Raw genomic sequence first — 17,281 nt, 5'->3', positions numbered from 1 at the left:
TTTGGAAAAGAAAATTTATTAAGTGCAAGTTTTATGCCAAGTACTTTATATATTTTATTTCAATCCTCACAATCACCCTTTGAGATAGTGATTATGTTACTTTTACTATGGGGCCAGCGCTGTGGCTCAGCAGGTTAATGTCCTGGCCTGAAGCGCCAGCATCCCATAGGAGCGTCGGTTCTGATCCCGACTGCTCCTCTTCCGACCCAGCTCTCTGCTGTGGCCTGGGAAAGCAGTACAAGATGGCCCAAGTCCTTGGCCCCTATACCCGCGTGGGAGACCCAAAAGAAGCTCCTGGCTCCTGGCTTCAGATCCGGTCGTTTGTGGCCATGTGGAAAGTGAACCATCAGATGGATGACCTTTCTCTTTCTCTCTCTCTCTCTCTCTCTCTCTCTGCCTCTCCTCTGTGTAACTCTGACTTTCGAATAAATAAATAAATCTTTAAAAAAAAGATGAAAAGTTTTTTTTTTTTTTTTAAAGAGAGATTATGTTACTTTTACTAAACATAAACCTGAGGGACAGGCGCAGGAAAGTGAGGCTCAGAGAGGTTGGATAATGCACAGCCAGCAAGTAAAAGTTCAAATTCAATCCCAGGTCAGTCTGATTCCAGACTCCACTACTGTAATGTACTTAACTAACTGAACTACTGAAATGTACTTAAGCAGAGGTCCACACATAATTCCCTAAGTTCTCTCCAATAATTTTAAAAATTGGTGTTTCATTCTGATAACAGAGTTTTAAGGTATAAATATATTAAGGATCATCTACATTTAGACCACACTAAGATTTCAGAGGCAGTGTTAAAAGTTTAGGATCTAGTTCACATCCAACAGCATAACTTGACTCAGGTTAACAAGGAGAGGTGCACACTTACTACATAAATGATGTATTCTTTTTTTTTTTTTTTTTTTTTTTTTTGACAGGCAGAGTGGACAGTGAGAGAGAGAGACAGAGAGAAAGGTCTTCCTTTGCCGTTGGTTCACCCTCCAATGGCCGCCGTGGCCAGCGCGCTGCGGCCGGCGCACTGCGCTGATCCGATGGCAGGAGCCAGGAGCCAGGTGCTTTTCCTGGTCTCCCATGGGGTGCAGGGCCCAAGCACCTGGGCCATCCTCCACTGCACTCCCTGGCCACAGCAGAGAGCTGGCCTGGAAGAGGGGCAACCGGGACAGAATCCGGCGCCCCGACCGGGACTAGAACCCGGTGTGCCGGCGCCGCTAGGCGGAGGATTAGCCTAGTGAGCTGCGGCGCCGGCTAAATGATGTATTCTTGACGAGTGAAGTCTAAATGACACTATTCAAGTTTCCAGCCCTTGGAATAGAGGAAGGAGGTGGGTAAATGAAGCCATCACTCACAAGTTTGCTCAACTTAGCCGTAATAGTGAGCACCACATTTAGGTTACAGTGGCAATTTAGTTTAGCAAAACATCACCTACATATGAAATTAATACCACTAATTTTGAGTCCTGGCTTTGTAATTATAATTTTTAAACTATACTCAGTTTTATAATTTTAGAAAGGCTAACGGTAAAGGAAGAGCTTTCTCCCTGTCTCTCTCTCTCTCTCACTGTCCACTCTGCCTGTCAAAAAAAAAAAAAAAAAAAAGGCTAAAAGCAAATGAAAGTCTTACTTGGTTTTATATTTGTACTTATTTAAGAAACAAAATAAAGAGGCCAGCACTGTGGCACAGCCGGTTAATGCTCTGGCCTGAAGCACTGGCATCGCATGTGGGTTCTGGTTCGAGGCCCAGCTGCTCCTCTTCCAATCCAGCTCTCTGCTATGGCCTGGGAAAACAGTGGAAGATGGCCCAAGTCCTTGGGCGCCTGCACCCACGTGGGAGACCCGGAGGAAGTTCCTAGCTCCTGGCTTTGGATCGGCGCAGTTCCAGCCGTTGTGGCCAATTTGGTAGCGAACCAGCGGATGGAAGATTTCTCTCTTTCTCTGCCTCTCCTCTCTCTGTGTAGTTCTGACTTTCAAATAAATAAATAATAAATATTTTTTTTAAAGAAGCAAAATAAAAAGTATTGAATTCAAATCTGGATTGTAATGTACAAGTTTGAGAAAAATTTCACTCCAGCCTATCCTTTGGGAGGCAGACCTATCAAGCAAAAAGCATGATAAGGCTGAGAAGGCTGTGCTGTTTGGGGCCCAGAAAGGCGCCACTACCTAAAATAATGAATTAACTTTCATGTCGGATTCCTTCTGGGGCTCTAGCGGCAGTTACAGCCACAGAAGCAGCCCCAGTAGAGGTGAGAGTAGACTTTACTGGAAGTTGAGTTCAGGTTCAAGTATCACTGAGTTTAGTGCATTAGATCAGTAGTTCTTAAACTTTTTTAGTCTTGGAACCCCTTTATATTTTTTATTTTAATTTAGTTTTTTAAAGATTTATTTATTTGAAAGAGTTACAGAGAGAGACAGAGAGAGAGGTCTTCCATCTGCTGCTGGATCAGTCCTCAACTGGCCGCAACAGTCAGTGCTGTGCTGATCAAAGCTAGGAGCCAGGAGCTTCTTCCAGGTCTCCCGTGCAGGTGCAGGGGCCCAAGGACCTGGGCCATCCTCCACTGTTTTCTCAGGCCACAGCAGAGAACTGGACCGGAAGTGGGGCAGCCAGGTCTCGAACTGGTGCCCATATGGGATGCTGGCACTGCAGGCCAAGGTTTAACCTGCTGTGCCACAGCACCGGTCCCTCCCTTTATATTTTTTAAATGACTGAAAACTCTCAAGAGATTTTGTTTATGTGGGTAAAAGCATTTGAAAGTGAAACTGAGGGTACCAGCATTGTGGCATAGTAGATTAAGCCACGGCCTGCAGCGCTGGCATCCCATATGGGCACTGGTTCGAGTATCAGCTATTCCACTTCCAATCCAGAGCCCTGCTAATGAGCCTGGGAAGGCAGAGGAAGATGGCCCAAAGTCCTTGAGCCCTGCACCCATGTGGGAAACCTGGAGGAAGCTCCTGGCTCCCAGCTATGGCCTGGCCCAACCCTGGTCATTGTAGCCATTTTGGAGTGTGAACCTACAGATGGAAGATTCCCCTCTGTCTCTCCTCTTTCTCTGTGAGTCTTTCAAACAAGTAAATATATATTTTAAAAAATTGAGACAAAATGTAAAATAATTCCATTTTTAAAAAATAATAAACTTGTTACATGGTAACATGAATAACATACTTTTAGGAAAAAGTAACTATTTAAAAAAATAAATTTAGTGAGAACAGCAACATTGTTTTTCATATTTGCAAATCTGCTTAATGTCTGATTCAGCAGAAGATACCTGAATTCCTATACTTGCTTCTGCAGCCAATCTGATATTTGTTTTGATTATAGTATACAAAGAAAATGCAGCCTCACACAGATATACAGTTGGAAAAGACAGGAGGATTTTAATAGCCTTAGCAGATAACTGTGGATATTCTTCTTAAATACTATACCAAAATTCATTAAGTGGTAGTTTCTTTTTTTTTTTTTTAATTTATTTGACAGGCAGAGTTATAGACAGTGAGAAAGAGAGACAGAGCGAAAGGTCTTCTTTCCGTTAGTTCACCCCCAAAATGGCTGCCATGTCTGGCGCTGTGCCAATCTGAAGCCAGGAGCCAGGTGCTTCTTCCTGGTCTCCCATGTGGGTGCAGGGCCCAAGCATTTGGGCCATCCTCCATCCTCCACTGCCCTCCCAGGCCACAGCAGAGAGTTGGACTGGAAGAGGAGCAACCAGGACTAGAACCCGGTGCCCATATGGGATGCCAGCGCTGTAGACAGAGGATTAACCAAGTGAGCCACGGCGCCAGCCCCTAAGTGGTAGTTTCTTAAACGTTGGTTGTAACATGGAATCTGAAACTATGTCAATCTGAAACCTTTTAAACGCTTTAAAACCCACCAATCTCTCTTGTATTTTGAACTGCTCTTTTGTTTAACTTTACAATTATACAATTTTATAATTTTGTATAACTGAATTTTATTTGAAAATATTGGTTCAATGACCAATATAGTTGTTCCAAATATTGAAAATCATACTTTTTAATATTAACTCTAACCTCATCAGAAAATTTTTTAAGTCTGGCAAGCCTTCAAACTCAAAAGGAGAATTCTAATTTTTGTTTGAAAGCTTGAATTTTATCATTGGCAACAAATGCTGTCACTTTATTTTTGAAAAAAAAAAAAAATCTGTTAAACTCTGAAGCCACAGTTTGTCTACCAATTTTTTTTTTTTTTTTTTTTTGACAGGCAGAGTGGACAGTGAGAGAGACAGAGAGAAAGGTCTTCCTTTTCCGTTGGTTCACCCCCACAATGGCCACTGCAGCCGGCGCGCTGTAGCTGGCGCACCATGCTGATCCAAAGCCAGGAGCCAGGTGCTTCTCCTGGTCTCCCATGGGGTGCAGGGCCCAAGCACTTGGGCCATCCTCCACTGCACTCCAGGGCCACAGTAGAGAGCTGGACTGGAAGAGGAGCAACCGGGACTAGAACCTGGGATGCCGGCGCCGCAGGCAGAGGATTAGCCTATTGAGCCACGGTGCCGGCCTACCAATTGTTTTTTCATGTAAAATTGATCTTCCATGAAAAAAAAAAGGCTCCGTTAGCTTGCACCTCAAGTAATATCACAAATGCAACTTCCCACTTTGATAAGCAGCACAAGTAATTTTTGCATACTTTCAAATTCTTCACACAGAATATTAAAGAGATGCATATTCAAGAACTGAGATTTAATAAAAATCATACTGCTTCATCAGGATTTTTTTTTTTTGCAGCTTTTTAACTTTAATCAGCAGTTGGTTCTCATCCATAGTGACTGTAGATATTTGAAAGTGGTGACGGTACATAGGTAACCACAGTGTAGAGCTTGTTTGGTAAATCTTGATCTTAACTACGTTTTTTGAAAATCTCATGTGGATGCAGTATGGGACATTCCTTACTCCTTTGGCCCAGGAAGCTTTGTTGAGCTTGGCATCAATGCCCATATCTGGAGTCCCCATCTCCTTCTTGGTAAACTTCTGGATCTCTTTCAGTGCCCAAGAGTCGCTCCCCCTCTTCGCGGAGGAACGACACAGGACCCTGCGCTGTTCTTTTGTCTGCTCGGCCCTCCCCGGGTTGGCTGCCGTCCCTCCACCTCCGTGGAAGGGCGGGCCCCCCTGCCACTTTCCCCACTTCCGCGGGGGAGCGGCACACAGCTCTCTCGGGGGCTGCTCAGATGTTATCCGGATGTTCCCCTTAGATGTTCCTCGTGCATGTTGTCTCTCTCCTCCTTTATAGTCCTCTTCCACCAATCCCAACTCTGCTACCCACACGCCGAGTACGCTGCTCTCCTCCAATCAGGAGCAGGATCAGCTCCTGCAGCTCATCACCCAAGTTGGTGAGAGGCAGTTGTGTAGAAGCTGTTTACTCCCTTCTCAGCGCCATATTGTGGGAGAGCAGATGCATAGAGTAAGTCTTAATTCCAGTAACTTAGTCTAGTCCGAGTTGCTCCCCACACCCAAGGGGCACGCTTCTTGAAGCTCATTCCATGGATGTGCTTGAGAATGTTGACTGCGGACTCTCGGGTCATCACATTGTTGATGGCAAAATGGCCCTTCTTGTTCTCACCACCCTTCTTTGCAGGAGCCATCTTATAGCGCCCAAGCTGGAAACTAAGAACCCATCAAGGGCATTCCTAAACTTGCTTTTTCCCCCTGCAAATGCTAGTAATGAAGAATATAATGTCTTGTTCCCATTTGGCATTTGAATCACCAGCAGTGAATCACCATGCTTTGATACCACAGTATAAATGTCAATCCAGTGAAAAGATCACATAACATGTTAGCAACATTCTGAAAATTGTTTTGATCCTGCAGACAGCCTGCAAGGAGTGTAGGGATCCTATAGGATCTATGGATCACTCTGTAGAGAATTAATACACTGAACTGTGCAGGACCATCCTGAGAATTCAGGCCAGTAGGAGGCTTTCTACCACCCATGAGTACTATGTAGGGTGAGAATATAAGGAAGCAGGTACTTCATCGCTGCCTTAGGTAAGCAATTGAAGTAACTTCCCAAGGGTAAAAGATTAAAGGGCTACCCAAGCAATGAGTTTCTGGTTTGAGGATGCGGGGGAAGGTCAAATGATCCCTTTTCTACCTCCTTATTCTATCCACTGATTTTCGCTATAACTTGGCTCTTGCCTCTCTGGAGAGATAGAGTTTGGGAGACTATACTTAACCCAGGGATAGCAAATAATTGCCTTCAGGGGCTATTAAGTTTATATAAGTGAAGCACCCATCTTAAAGAACGTGGGTTCAGTGTTGCCAAATCTTAATTTTTCAAAATACCAGAAATCCAGATTTTTATTCAAATTTTTAAATGTCAGTAACTGATTTCATTTTAGAAAACATCAAAAGTCAAACATGAGATATCAGCAGCAACCAGCTTGTGACCTCGTGGAGAAATCTGGACTAAATGAAACACCCAGGAAAATATGGAAGGACGAGAACTCTCACATATGACACTACCTTGCACAAACCCTATTCTTTTTACATCACACCACATCTGAAACAGAGGGAAGGGAAATATTTACTGGATTTCTTTAAAGTAGCAAAGGAATGATGGAACAAGTCATTTGACAGCATGCTAAGAGTAAGAATTTCAAAGATTCTTTGTAGGGATCACAAAGAACACATCATAACCCAAACAGTATTCATTTTAGCAAAAACACTGGGTAATGAGAAAGCACCCATTCTTTCCAAGATTGTGATTACATTACATATATTTGTCTGCTCGTTCACCTTCTGTCTAAGACACAGTCCTAGGGCAGGAGTTATCTTTCTTGTTTACCACAGCACCTGCCCCTCACTGCCTGGCACCTATGTATCAGCCAAAACACAGTATGCATTCAATAAATATTTATAAAATGAATGAATGTAATTTTTTGTTAGACAAGAAAAATTCAAAGAGAATATGCTCTTTGTTCAATATCACTCAGTATGTAAAAATGTAACTAGGAAATGAAGCCAAGCTTCTGTTTTCCTTCCATTTTATTCTACAAAAAGAAATTAAAATTTAAATAATTAAGCTCCTCTTTTTTGTACTACTGGATAAACTCCTCTTAGATATCCTAGAATTCCTCTCTACATTTTGCTAGTCTGAGTTAAATGGCAGGAGGGTTTTCCATCCTTGCTTCCAACAAAACTTCTAGGAAGCAGAAGGCTAGTGCCAGAGGGCCGTCCAAGACAGTAATGGTTGTGTTCAGGATGCTCTGCGGAGCTGGAGAGTTGTGTGGCTGGGCTATAGGCTAAAGCCACTGAGCTAGACCCAGGGGCCTCATGATCACCCCAGCTTTGTAGAATCTGTGGATGAGTACCAGTTTGTGGAGAGCCTGTTATCCCCCATCAGCATCCCCAAACACCCAAAGCAAGAACATTATCCCATCCTTAGTGGCTGGCAGCCTCCCAGACACGTATCGCCCAACCTGCCCTATTCCGTACAGTGTTTTCAGATGCATAACATCCCTGTCTACAAGGGCATCACGCGTGGTAACCGCCAGATGACTGCGATCCAGAAGGTTGAGGGGGACATTTGGGGCCTGTGGAAGGATGTGGAAAGGTTTTTTGAGCCCACTGCTGCAGAAGACACCTCACCTAGGTCAGTGAGATGACAGGTACCTTGCGGGTCAAGGGCTACTTTGATGAGCAGCTCAAAGCCCAGCTCCTCAGCTTCTGAGGCCCAGCTGAGCAGTTTGCATGATAGTGCCCTCCCACCTCAGACTGGAGTCCAGGGGAGCTCAGGGAGAGTGGGGGTGGATGTTGAAACCCCTGGGCCAGAGATGCAGGGTCGAGAGTTTGGGCAGCACAGTATGCGGTCATGCCCTTCTTACACTGAGTGAGAAATGGGCCTGTGCATAGTCATCAGCATTGGAGTAAGCTGTCCAGCACTGGAGACTCACCATTAGCTGCTGACCCTCCTACCACTGTGCCTTTCTCTTCACTGGAGCTCAACTACTCAAATTCTAAGGGCTCTGTCACTCTGCCTCTCAAATAGATGAATTAAAAAGATGCAGCAGGCATTGTGTTTTTGGGTTGAAGAGCCACTCAGGATACTTGCATTCCATTTTAGAGTTGTGGTTCAAGTCCTGGCTACTCCATTTCCAATCCAGCTTCTTGATGATGTGCATTCTAGGAGGCAGCAGATGATGGCCCCTGCCACCTATGTGGGAGATGTGGATGGAGTTCTAGGCTCCTGGCTTCTGCCTGGCCTAGCCCTGAAAGTTGCGGGCATTTGAGGAGTGAACTAGTAGATGGAGGAGCTCTCTACCTTTAGGTAGATGAAATTTTTAAAATTTTATTTATTTATTTACAAACTCTAGAGTTCGTTTTCTGATGAAAGCAACAGCTCACTCCAGTTTAGAGAATAGCAGAGGGCAGGCTCATTGGGCACATTGCTTCCAGGAGCTCATTGCTATGAACACTCCTAAATTCTTTTTCAAGGCTAGACATGGCCTGGTGGGGGTTATGGAGACCACAGATGACTTAGGTCCTGGAGGTCTTAATTTCCAAGTGCAGTACCTGGCATGTAGGCACCAAGTGCCCATGTCAGTCTCTGGGCTCTTTCACCTGATAGAGAATAGAGGCCCAGTCCAGGTCTTGCTTCCACTTCAGATTGGGCCTGGGTTTCTAGCCAAGTGATCCACTCTGGCTGACCCAACCACAAGGGAGGCAGATCTGGAAGCTCCTCAATGCCCAGCATAGTGCTGTCCTCCCTGACCTGCTGACCTGGAATCAAGGCTGAATGGGGATTTGCAGGCAGGAAGATGCTGGCCTTTTACCCCTGCCATCCCTCCCCATCCCACCCTAGCCAACTTGCCATCACACTTGCCTCATCTTGGGATCACAGGCGCCAAAGCCCTGAGTTCCCACTCCTAACTAACCTTCACTCTGGCATCAAACTGGCTGAGACAGTGTTCAGATACTGGCTTTCCACTCAGTCACTCACTTAAGGCAGGGCACTGAACCTCTCTGGGACTGTTTGTACGTAAAAATGGGTATAGAGTCCTAATTGTTTAACAATCAGCAATGCCCCTGAAGCTAATGCTAGCTTATCTGTAAACCCTCACTCCTCCTGGAGACACTAGGCCATTCTCTACAACAAGGAAAGGGAGCCTGAAAAACCAATGCTGTGACAAAAGGCCCTGACAAGTGTTAATGCAACTTTTTGTTGGCCATATATACTATTGAAGCTATCAAAATTTGTACAGTATTTATAAATTGAATAATTACCTGAAAAAAATATTTTACGCATACAATTGCCATGTAGCACAATGAGTTTTTTTTTTAATCTATCCAACACAGGAAAGTCCAAGAAATTTCTAACTTTCAAATTATATCATTCTGTGATCCTATGGATTTCCCTCTAGATGCCATGTAAAAAAATTATCTATAAAAGCAAACAAAAAACTCTGAGTTTGGAAGGTTGAAATGAAACTGGAAATAGTACCTATTGCTGGTGCATAAATTGATATAATCCATTTGGAAAAATATATAGCAACATAAAATGAATCATAAAAATGTTCATACTCTGTAATAAACCACCAATCTCACTCCTGGGAATTTATCCTATACAAGTTATTCAACAGAAGACAAAAAACTATATATATACAAATACTCATTGCAGCATTGTCTCTGACAGTAAAGAATACAATAAGAACAAAAGTATGAAAGCAATACACAGGAAAATGGCTTAGTAAATTATAGTATATGGTGACAATAAATTACTTTTCAGCTGTTAATAGTAAACATGAAGACTAGGTAGTGTAACACAGAAAAATGTCATGGTATTAAATGAAAAGCAGGGCCGGCGCCGTGGCTCAATAGGCTAATCCTCCACCTTGCGGCGCCGGCACACCGGGTTCTAGTCCCGGTTGGGGCGCCGGATTCTGTCCCGGTTGCCCCTCTTCCAGGCCAGCTCTCTGCTATGGCCAGGGAGTGCAGTGGAGGATGGCCCAGGTGCTTGGGCCCTGCACCCCATGGGAGACCAGGAAAAGCACCTGGATCCTGGCTCCTGCCATCGGATCAGTGCGGTGCGCCGGCTGCAGCGGCGGCCATTGGAGGGTGAACCAACGGCAAAGGGAGACCTTTCTCTCTCTGTCTCTCTCTCTCACTGTCCACTCTGCCTGTCAAAAATAAAATAAAAAAAAATAAAAATAAAAAAAAAATTAAAAAAAAAAAAAATGAAAAGCAGAACACAAAAGGATGTGTTTACTATGATCAGCAACTTTGTAGATAGCTATACTGTTTAGACAGAAGCTGAAAGGTGACATTCAGACATGGAAACAGTGGGGCTGGCACTGTGGTGCAGCAGGCTAAGCCCCAGCCTACAACACCAGCATCCCATATGGGCAACCAGTTCAAGTCCCAAATGCCAGTTTGAGTCCTTGGTGCTCCACTTCCAATCCGGCTCTCTGCTAATACGCCAGGAAAGCAATGGAGGATGTCCCACGTGCTTGGGTCCCTGCACCCATGTGGGAGACCTAGATGAAGCTCTTGGCTCCTGGCATCAGCCTGACCCAGTCCTGGTTGTTGTAGCCCTTTGGGAAGTGAGGCAGCAGATGGAAGATCTCTCTCTCTCTCTCACCCTCGCTCCCCCCACCTTAACTCTGCCTCTCAAACAAATAAATAAATCTTTAAAAAAATTATTCATTTATTTGAAAGGCAGAGAGAGGGAGAGACAGAGTTCTTCCATCCACTGGTTCACTCCCCAAATGGCCACAATGGCTGGAGCCAGGAACTTCTTCTGGGTCTCCCATGTGAGAACAGGGGCCCAAGCACCTGGGCCATGTTTCACTGTTTTCCCAGGCCATTAGCACGGACCTAGATCAGAAGTAGAGCAGCTGAGACTTGAACCAGTGCTGCAGGTGGAGGCTTAACCTACCATGCCACAGTGCTGGCCCCAATAAATAAATTAAAAAAAAAAGTATGATAGGATAATATGATTTCAGAATTTCTTTAATGTACTATCTTTTCTATTACATATGCTTTTTCTAATTTTTTCTGAAATAAATTTGGATTTCTGAATTTATTTCTAGTTCTTAGAACAGAAACCCTAGCTCTTCCCATCTTAAATTAACATTCCTCTACTTGAAAAAGGAAAGCAACATAATACTTCCCAGCATCCAAATGTAAAGATGGAGAGCAGGAAAACAGGGCTGGATCCTCCCATAGTGTTGCTGCTATCTGAAGGACTGATGATAAACTCAGGAACCCAGAGAGAAGCCCGCCAAATCCCACTTCAGGGTGGCAGGATGTGCCCAAGGGCACCTGAAGAGACACCTAGGGCAGCAAAAAATGTCAGCCCTATATTTACATGTCTCACCAGGCTGCTGTCTGCCTTCATCTCCCTTCTGCTCATTGCACGGGTGCTTTCTGAGGCTCCCTCTCAGCGCAATGCCTGAGATATCACAAGGCCATGCTCTGTGTCAGAAGAGACGTCATAGAGAAGGATGCCATCTGAAGCCACACCCTGCGTGCCTGATGAGAGGGACAGGTCATTTAATGCCTATTATTTGGCTGTTATTCAACTTCAAGAGATAGCAGTCAGCTTTGCTGCTCTCTCAGAAAGCCTAGGGCACTCGCAATTCCCTGGAGATCAAATCATTGATGAGAAAAATGTCAGGTGACCATGGAACCCAACTTGGAGCAGTGGGTCTACTCAGGAAGGCCTCTGTTCAGCCAGTCGCCAGAGGGACAACATATAGCTCTTCTATAAGCAAGGAACCTGGCAAACTACCCAGAGTGTTCTACCACCCAGATCTCTACCTGTACTCCTTGCACAGTTTTGACTTGCTCTAGCCACAGTTAAAATACATCTCATGGTTAACCTTTCATCCCAAGACTCTGGCTGGCTTACCTCCATTGACAGATCAACTGCTTGAGGGCAGTTTCCAGGTAGCTCAGCTCATTCCTGATGCACTTGCTGGCGGGTTTTGACATCAAATAGAGAATGATCTCTTCTTAGACCTTGTCCCCACACTCTCAAGACCCCTCTTTCTGCTGGACACAAGCAGTTTATGATTAAGGTTGAAGGGGTGATACAGACCATCATGCTGTGAGGTCAGAGAGGGGAGTGGTCACTGGGATAAAAGCAGAGGAGATACACAGACAGAGGACTACAGGCTAGGCTCAAACTCTGACTGTGACCTCTAGTAAGTCACTCAACTCTTCTGTGCCTCAGTTTTCTTAAACATGAGACTGGTAGTACTAAACTCTCAGGCAGAGACATTTTGCAAATTCAAAGATGCTCTGAAAATACTGGCTATTATCACTTTGAACTAGAATGTTCTTGGAAGAAGAATAAGGTGGGCCTCAAAGGTTGAAGATTTGGGATATGTGGTTAGGAAGAGGATGAGCACTCCAGGCATGAGAAATGACCCACACAGCGGCAAAAAATGCAGGAGGGATGGCCCAAGTATGGTTGCCGCAAAATGCCAGCATAGGGGAGGAGCTGAGGTAAGATTGGAAAGGCAGGGACTGTACTGTTGGTAAGAGGGGCCTATTGAATTAAGTACAAGAATGAAAGTCACCTAACACCAACCTGGCGGAGGTAAGGACAGGGATTGGAGGAGGGTTAGAATGCAAACTACAGATGTTACAAACTCCAGACAGGAGACATTAGGAGGGCCTGAATGAAGGCAGTAGTACTAGGACTTAAAAGGAGGATGTGGGGGCCATCACTGTGGCAAGGCAGGTTAAGTTCCTGGCTTCCAGCTTTGATCTGTCTGGACCTGATGTCGTGACCGTTTGGGGAGTCAATCAGTGGATGGAAAATCTGTCTCCCTGTCACTCAGCCTTTCACATAAATAATAAACCAATCAACATTTTCTTTCAACAATTATTTAAGAGGAACTCCAGCCCACAGCAACCCCGGAGCGCTCAAGGAATGTGATCTGGTAAGGAAGACCAGTGTAGCTCCCTAAGGATCTAAGAGCTGCGTATTAAGCGGCTTAGTGAGAAACCAAGGCCGAAGGATCAGAGAAGTTTCAGGGAAGATGCCTGCATCGGGCCTGGGTTGGGCAGTGGCTCTCTGTACAGAGGAGGGGGTCACAGCACGTCAAGTCGGGTTGGGAGAAAACGTAACATGGCTTAAAAAGTACTGAGACGGGGCCCCTGAAGCACAGCACAGTTTCAACTACAAGGAGAGCGCATGGCCAAAGGAGACAGGGGTGTGCGCGAGGGCGTCCCCGAGGCGGCAGAGGCAGAGTGTCTCGCGCCTCCTCACCATGGCCCCGAGACAACCAACCAATGTTACCAGGCCCGAACAGAACACTAAGAGCAGGGGAGACAGGAGGGACCGCTCCACGCAGAGGCATCTGGTGAGGAGCGGAGGCACACGGAGGCCCTCCGGCTCTGCCCAGGCGGCTCCTGGGCCAAGGTGGCTCCCGGGCCACTTAGGTCGCGGTGGCGTGCGCCAAAGCGCCCCGACGCCCCACATTTTCAACAGCTCTCACCCGAGAGCCTGCTACAACCGGCAGCACAAAGGAAAGCAGGAAGAGGAAGCAGTCACCCGCCCGCGAAACCCGCGAGACCGAAAAGGCCCCGCCCCGCCTCCTCCCTGGCCGGACGTGAGGCGCTTGGCCCCGCCCCGTGCTCGTTACCTCGCGAGATTTCGCGCAGGCCTCCCTCTTTCGTCTCGGCAGCCGACATGGTAGGTGGGCCCTTTCTTGCCTCCGCTTCCTTGCCGGCCGGGGTTTCGCGCTCTTCTCCCATCGCTCCGCGGCCACCTACTCCGGACGTTGGCCAAGTTCTCCTGGCTGCGTATGGTCGGCCGGAGAGCAGGATGGCGGGCGTGAGCCTGAGGCGGAGCTGGGAGCCTGGGGCCGCGTGTCCGGCCAGGGGCTCGAGTCTCGAGCTGCTGCACGCGGGCCGGGGTGCGGCCCCGGGCAAGACTGCAACTTCAGCTTTGCCGAACTTGCTAGAGAGCAGGCCCTTGTCCCCCCAGGCCTGCCGCCCTCTCAGGGTGCCAGGCACTGGCCCCCGCTCTCTTTCCTTCGGCCTTACCACCGGGATCTTTTTCCCACACAGCCATCCAGACTGAGGAAGACCCGGAAACTGCGCGGCCACGTGAGCCACGGCCACGGCCGCATCGGTAAGTACCGGCTTCCCCTGCTGATCGGCCTCGGCGCGCGCTTTTCGAGTGGGATAGGTAGCTTTAGAAGTCGAGTTGTACGGACCAGCCGGGCTCCCTTCCCCCAAGGTCTCCTAGTAATCCGGTTTTAGAGAATTTAGTATCGGTAAGGAATAGGAATGAGCGGGGCGCAGTCCGGAGTCAGTTGCAGACGTGGACTGTTGGGGGAGTGCTGTGGTTGGGATGCTGAAAAGGAAGGGAACGCGCAGTCCTGAAGGAGCAACAAAGAGGGCCTGTGGGCTGGGAGCAGCGGCGTGGAGTGTGGGGAAATGTTCTGTGTCTGCGGGTCTGGGGGAGGCTGGGTTGGCCAGGTAGCTTTGTGCTTTTGCAGGCAAGCACCGGAAGCACCCAGGAGGCCGAGGTAATGCGGGTGGCATGCATCACCACAGGATCAACTTTGATAAATAGTAAGTGTTCATAGGCCGTGCTTTCCCTGACTCGGAAGTGTCGGGCCGGGCGGGACTGGCAGTAAGGAAGCAGGCATCCATAGCTCACAAACCGAGGTAGCTGGGGAAAGCGAGAACCGGTCATCGAGGCTAGAGTCACGCTTGGGTATTGGCTGTTGCCTTAGTGTGCTAGAGTCCTCGAAGAGTAACTGCTGACCTTATTCACTGGCTGTGGGCCTCATGGCACAGTCAGTCACCAGGTTAGTGACATACTTCAGATCGACCTCTGCAACTGTTCGGTCCCCTTGTGCTTAGTGTTTTCACATTCTCCCGTGGAATGCTGTTGTGGGCCTCAGTGACTTTGTGCTCCATGAAAATAAGGCTAGCCTTTTCCACTTGATATTTAATTCAGCAACTGTATAAACTGTATAAAGCCAGTCACTCCACCAGTGAACAGTTTGACAGTGTAGTGGGGGAAGGTAAGAAAGATGATCCAGATTAACTTCTTACCTGCAGCGCGCTTATAAAGGTGGTGCTTTCTCTTCCCAGTCACCCAGGTTACTTTGGGAAAGTTGGCATGAGGCATTACCACTTAAAGAGGAACCAGAGCTTCTGCCCAACTGTCAACCTTGATAAGCTGTGGACATTGGTCAGTGAGCAGACACGGGTAAATGCTGCCAAGAACAAGACTGGAGCTGCTCCTATCATTGATGTGGTGCGGTCGGTGAGTGAATTGGATCCTTCTTACTGCTCGTGTGTAGTTCTACCTCCCATGCACAAGGCACTCTGGCTTAATCTTACTAGGTCTCCCACCTGAAAATCTAAACCTATACTTAATTTCCAGTTACCTACTAGATAAATTCAACCTTCTGGTGGAACTGCCATGGTTAATTATGACCAAATGGAAGGCCCAGCTATATTAGTTAAGACCTCCCCAAACAGGCACTGGTGTGCCATTGGGGAGCTGTGGTCCTTGTAAGTAGGGAGGCAGAGGCTGAGTGTCTTCACAGCCTCTACTGTCTGTTGAGCAACTTTGGTGGTCAAGACTTGGAACATATTCGGAATGTGATTTTGTTGCTGTTTATTGGTAATAATTGGCCAGCAAAGGGAGGTTTGTGTCTTGCCGAGACTAGAGTCACATCCCGACACAACCCTTGTCCTGGTGTGCTAGCGTCCTCGGAGAGAATCTGCTGGTCTTGATTCACTGGTGGGGCAGCCAGTGCCCGCGTTAGTGCCCAGATCAGAAACATGCCTCCCTGGTCCTGGGAAGGGTGGGTTCAGGGGCATCTTACTTGAGCGCATCAGGAGTTGGCGCCCGCTGTGCAATACTCTAAACCTTCTTCTCTTCCTGCAGGGCTATTACAAAGTTCTGGGAAAGGGAAAGCTCCCAAAGCAGCCTGTCATCGTGAAGGCCAAATTCTTCAGCAGAAGAGCTGAGGAGAAGATTAAGGGCGTGGGGGGAGCCTGTGTCCTGGTGGCTTGAAGCCACGGTTCATTAAATGCTAGCAAATGCTTTTCCCTGGTGGTCTGAATGTAGGTTCTTTGACTTCACATCCCTGTCCCTGCCGGAACCCACCTTACAGCATCCAGGCATTCGAGGTATGCAGAGCCTGGGTTACTGCTAACCCACCTCAGTGCTACCAACAGCACTTACAGGCACTGTGGTTAAACTTTTTCATTTGTGAAGTGAAACTGATAATCTACCCTAATTGAAAAGTAAGCATTGTGACTCAGTTTCAAGGGTTACTTAGGAGAGGGAGAGGTATCTTCCCTTTTTTTTTTTTGAAAGATTTATTTATTTGAAAGTCAAGAGTTACACACACACAGAAAGAGGAGAGGCAGAGAAAGAGAAGTCTTCCATTGGCTGGTTCACTCCTCAAATGGCTGCAGCGGCTGGAGCTGTGACGATCCGAAGCCAGGGTCTCCCACGCGGACGCAGGGGCCCAAGGACGTGGGCCATCCCTACTGCTTTCCCAGGGCATAGCAGAGAGCTGGAACAGAACAGGAGCAGCCAGGACTCCAACTGGCGCCCATATGGGATGCCAGTGCTTCAGGCCAGGGCGTTAACCCACAGTGCTGGCCCCAAGGTATCTTCCATTCACTGGGTCACTCCCAAATGGTTGCTGTGTCCAGGGCTAGCCCAGGCTTAAGGTCGTGAGCCCAGAACAACCCATCATCCACTGCTTTCCCAGGCACATTAGTAGGGAGCTGGGTTGGGTCAAGAATCCAAACAGGACTCCTTTGTGCTCTTTTTAAGTAGATTTTATTTATTTGATAGGTAGAGACAGGGAGAGAGAAAGTCTTCCATCCACTTATTCACTCGCAAATAGCCACAAGAGCTGGGCTGATCCACAACCAAGGCCTCTTCAGGTCCCCCATGCAGGTGCAGGGGCCCGAGCACTTGGGCCATACTCTGCTGCTTTCCCAAGCCACAGCAGAGAGCTGGATCTGAAGAGCAGCAGCCAGTGCTGCAGATGGAGGCTTAGCCCACTATGCCACAGCACCAGCCCCACGTAAGACTGCTCCTCAAGTGTCTAGTGGCCAGGCCCGAGCCAAATTCAGGCATTGGGAAGCTAATTTGGGTTTCTTTTATGTGGTTGGTAAGATCCTGCTACTTGAGCCACAGTTACCTGTTGCCTCCAAGGGTGAGCATTAGCAGGAAGCTGGAATCAGGACTTCAACCCAATATAGATGAGCATATAGTACCCCCTGAGCCAAGCGCCAGCTCCAGGGCTTTTTATGTCAAAGTGGCTTGGATTTCAGAAGAT

The 17,281-nt window shown here is 47.3% G+C and overlaps 2 protein-coding genes and 2 non-coding genes across 5 annotated transcripts in view; 3 read left to right on the top strand and 1 right to left on the bottom strand.

The window, feature by feature from the left end:
- Window positions 1–15,063, bottom strand: part of TRIM66 (tripartite motif containing 66) — an 82,851-nt gene extending 67,788 nt beyond the window's left edge. The window contains exon 1 of the mRNA XM_070073681.1: window positions 13,598–15,063. The gene's annotated coding sequence lies outside the window, so the exon portion shown is untranslated. The remainder of the gene's footprint in view (window positions 1–13,597) is intronic.
- Window positions 12,399–16,037, top strand: RPL27A (ribosomal protein L27a). Of its 2 annotated transcripts, none has more exons than XM_008265732.4 (5): window positions 12,399–12,452; window positions 14,025–14,088; window positions 14,459–14,534; window positions 15,063–15,237; window positions 15,868–16,037. In XM_008265732.4, the coding sequence occupies exons 1-5, from the start codon at window positions 12,414–12,416 to the stop codon at window positions 15,994–15,996; spliced, it is 483 nt and encodes a 160-aa protein (XP_008263954.2). In that variant the 5' UTR covers window positions 12,399–12,413; the 3' UTR covers window positions 15,997–16,037. The 2 variants fall into 2 exon arrangements, with proteins under 2 accessions (XP_008263954.2, XP_002708842.1); XM_002708796.5 differs by lacking the exon at window positions 12,399–12,452 and adding an exon at window positions 12,826–13,647.
- Window positions 14,657–14,786, top strand: LOC127485178 (small nucleolar RNA SNORA3/SNORA45 family). Its single transcript, XR_007912345.1, has one exon. It is a non-coding gene; the product is annotated as a small nucleolar RNA SNORA3/SNORA45 family (small nucleolar RNA).
- On the top strand, window positions 15,636–15,765 carry LOC127485179 (small nucleolar RNA SNORA3/SNORA45 family). The gene has a single exon (XR_007912346.2). It is a non-coding gene; the product is annotated as a small nucleolar RNA SNORA3/SNORA45 family (small nucleolar RNA).
- Window positions 16,038–17,281: the final 1,244 nt, after the last annotated feature.

Source organism: Oryctolagus cuniculus, chromosome 1, assembly GCF_964237555.1.
Source record: "Oryctolagus cuniculus chromosome 1, mOryCun1.1, whole genome shotgun sequence".
NCBI lineage: Eukaryota > Metazoa > Chordata > Mammalia > Lagomorpha > Leporidae > Oryctolagus > Oryctolagus cuniculus.
The sequence above is the reverse complement of the archived record's forward strand: the minus strand, read 5'-3'. Positions and strand labels throughout refer to the sequence as shown.

Excerpts from the sequence above, each read along its gene's own strand:
- RPL27A (XM_008265732.4), top strand. The coding sequence starts at position 12,414 with ATGGTTGCCGCAAAATGCCAGCATAGGGGAGGAGCTGAG. Across the intron at positions 12,453-14,024 it reads AGCATAGGGGAGGAGCTGAG|CCATCCAGACTGAGGAAGAC; the intron begins GTAAGATTGGAA and ends TTTCCCACACAG. Across the intron at positions 14,089-14,458 it reads CCACGGCCACGGCCGCATCG|GCAAGCACCGGAAGCACCCA; the intron begins GTAAGTACCGGC and ends GTGCTTTTGCAG.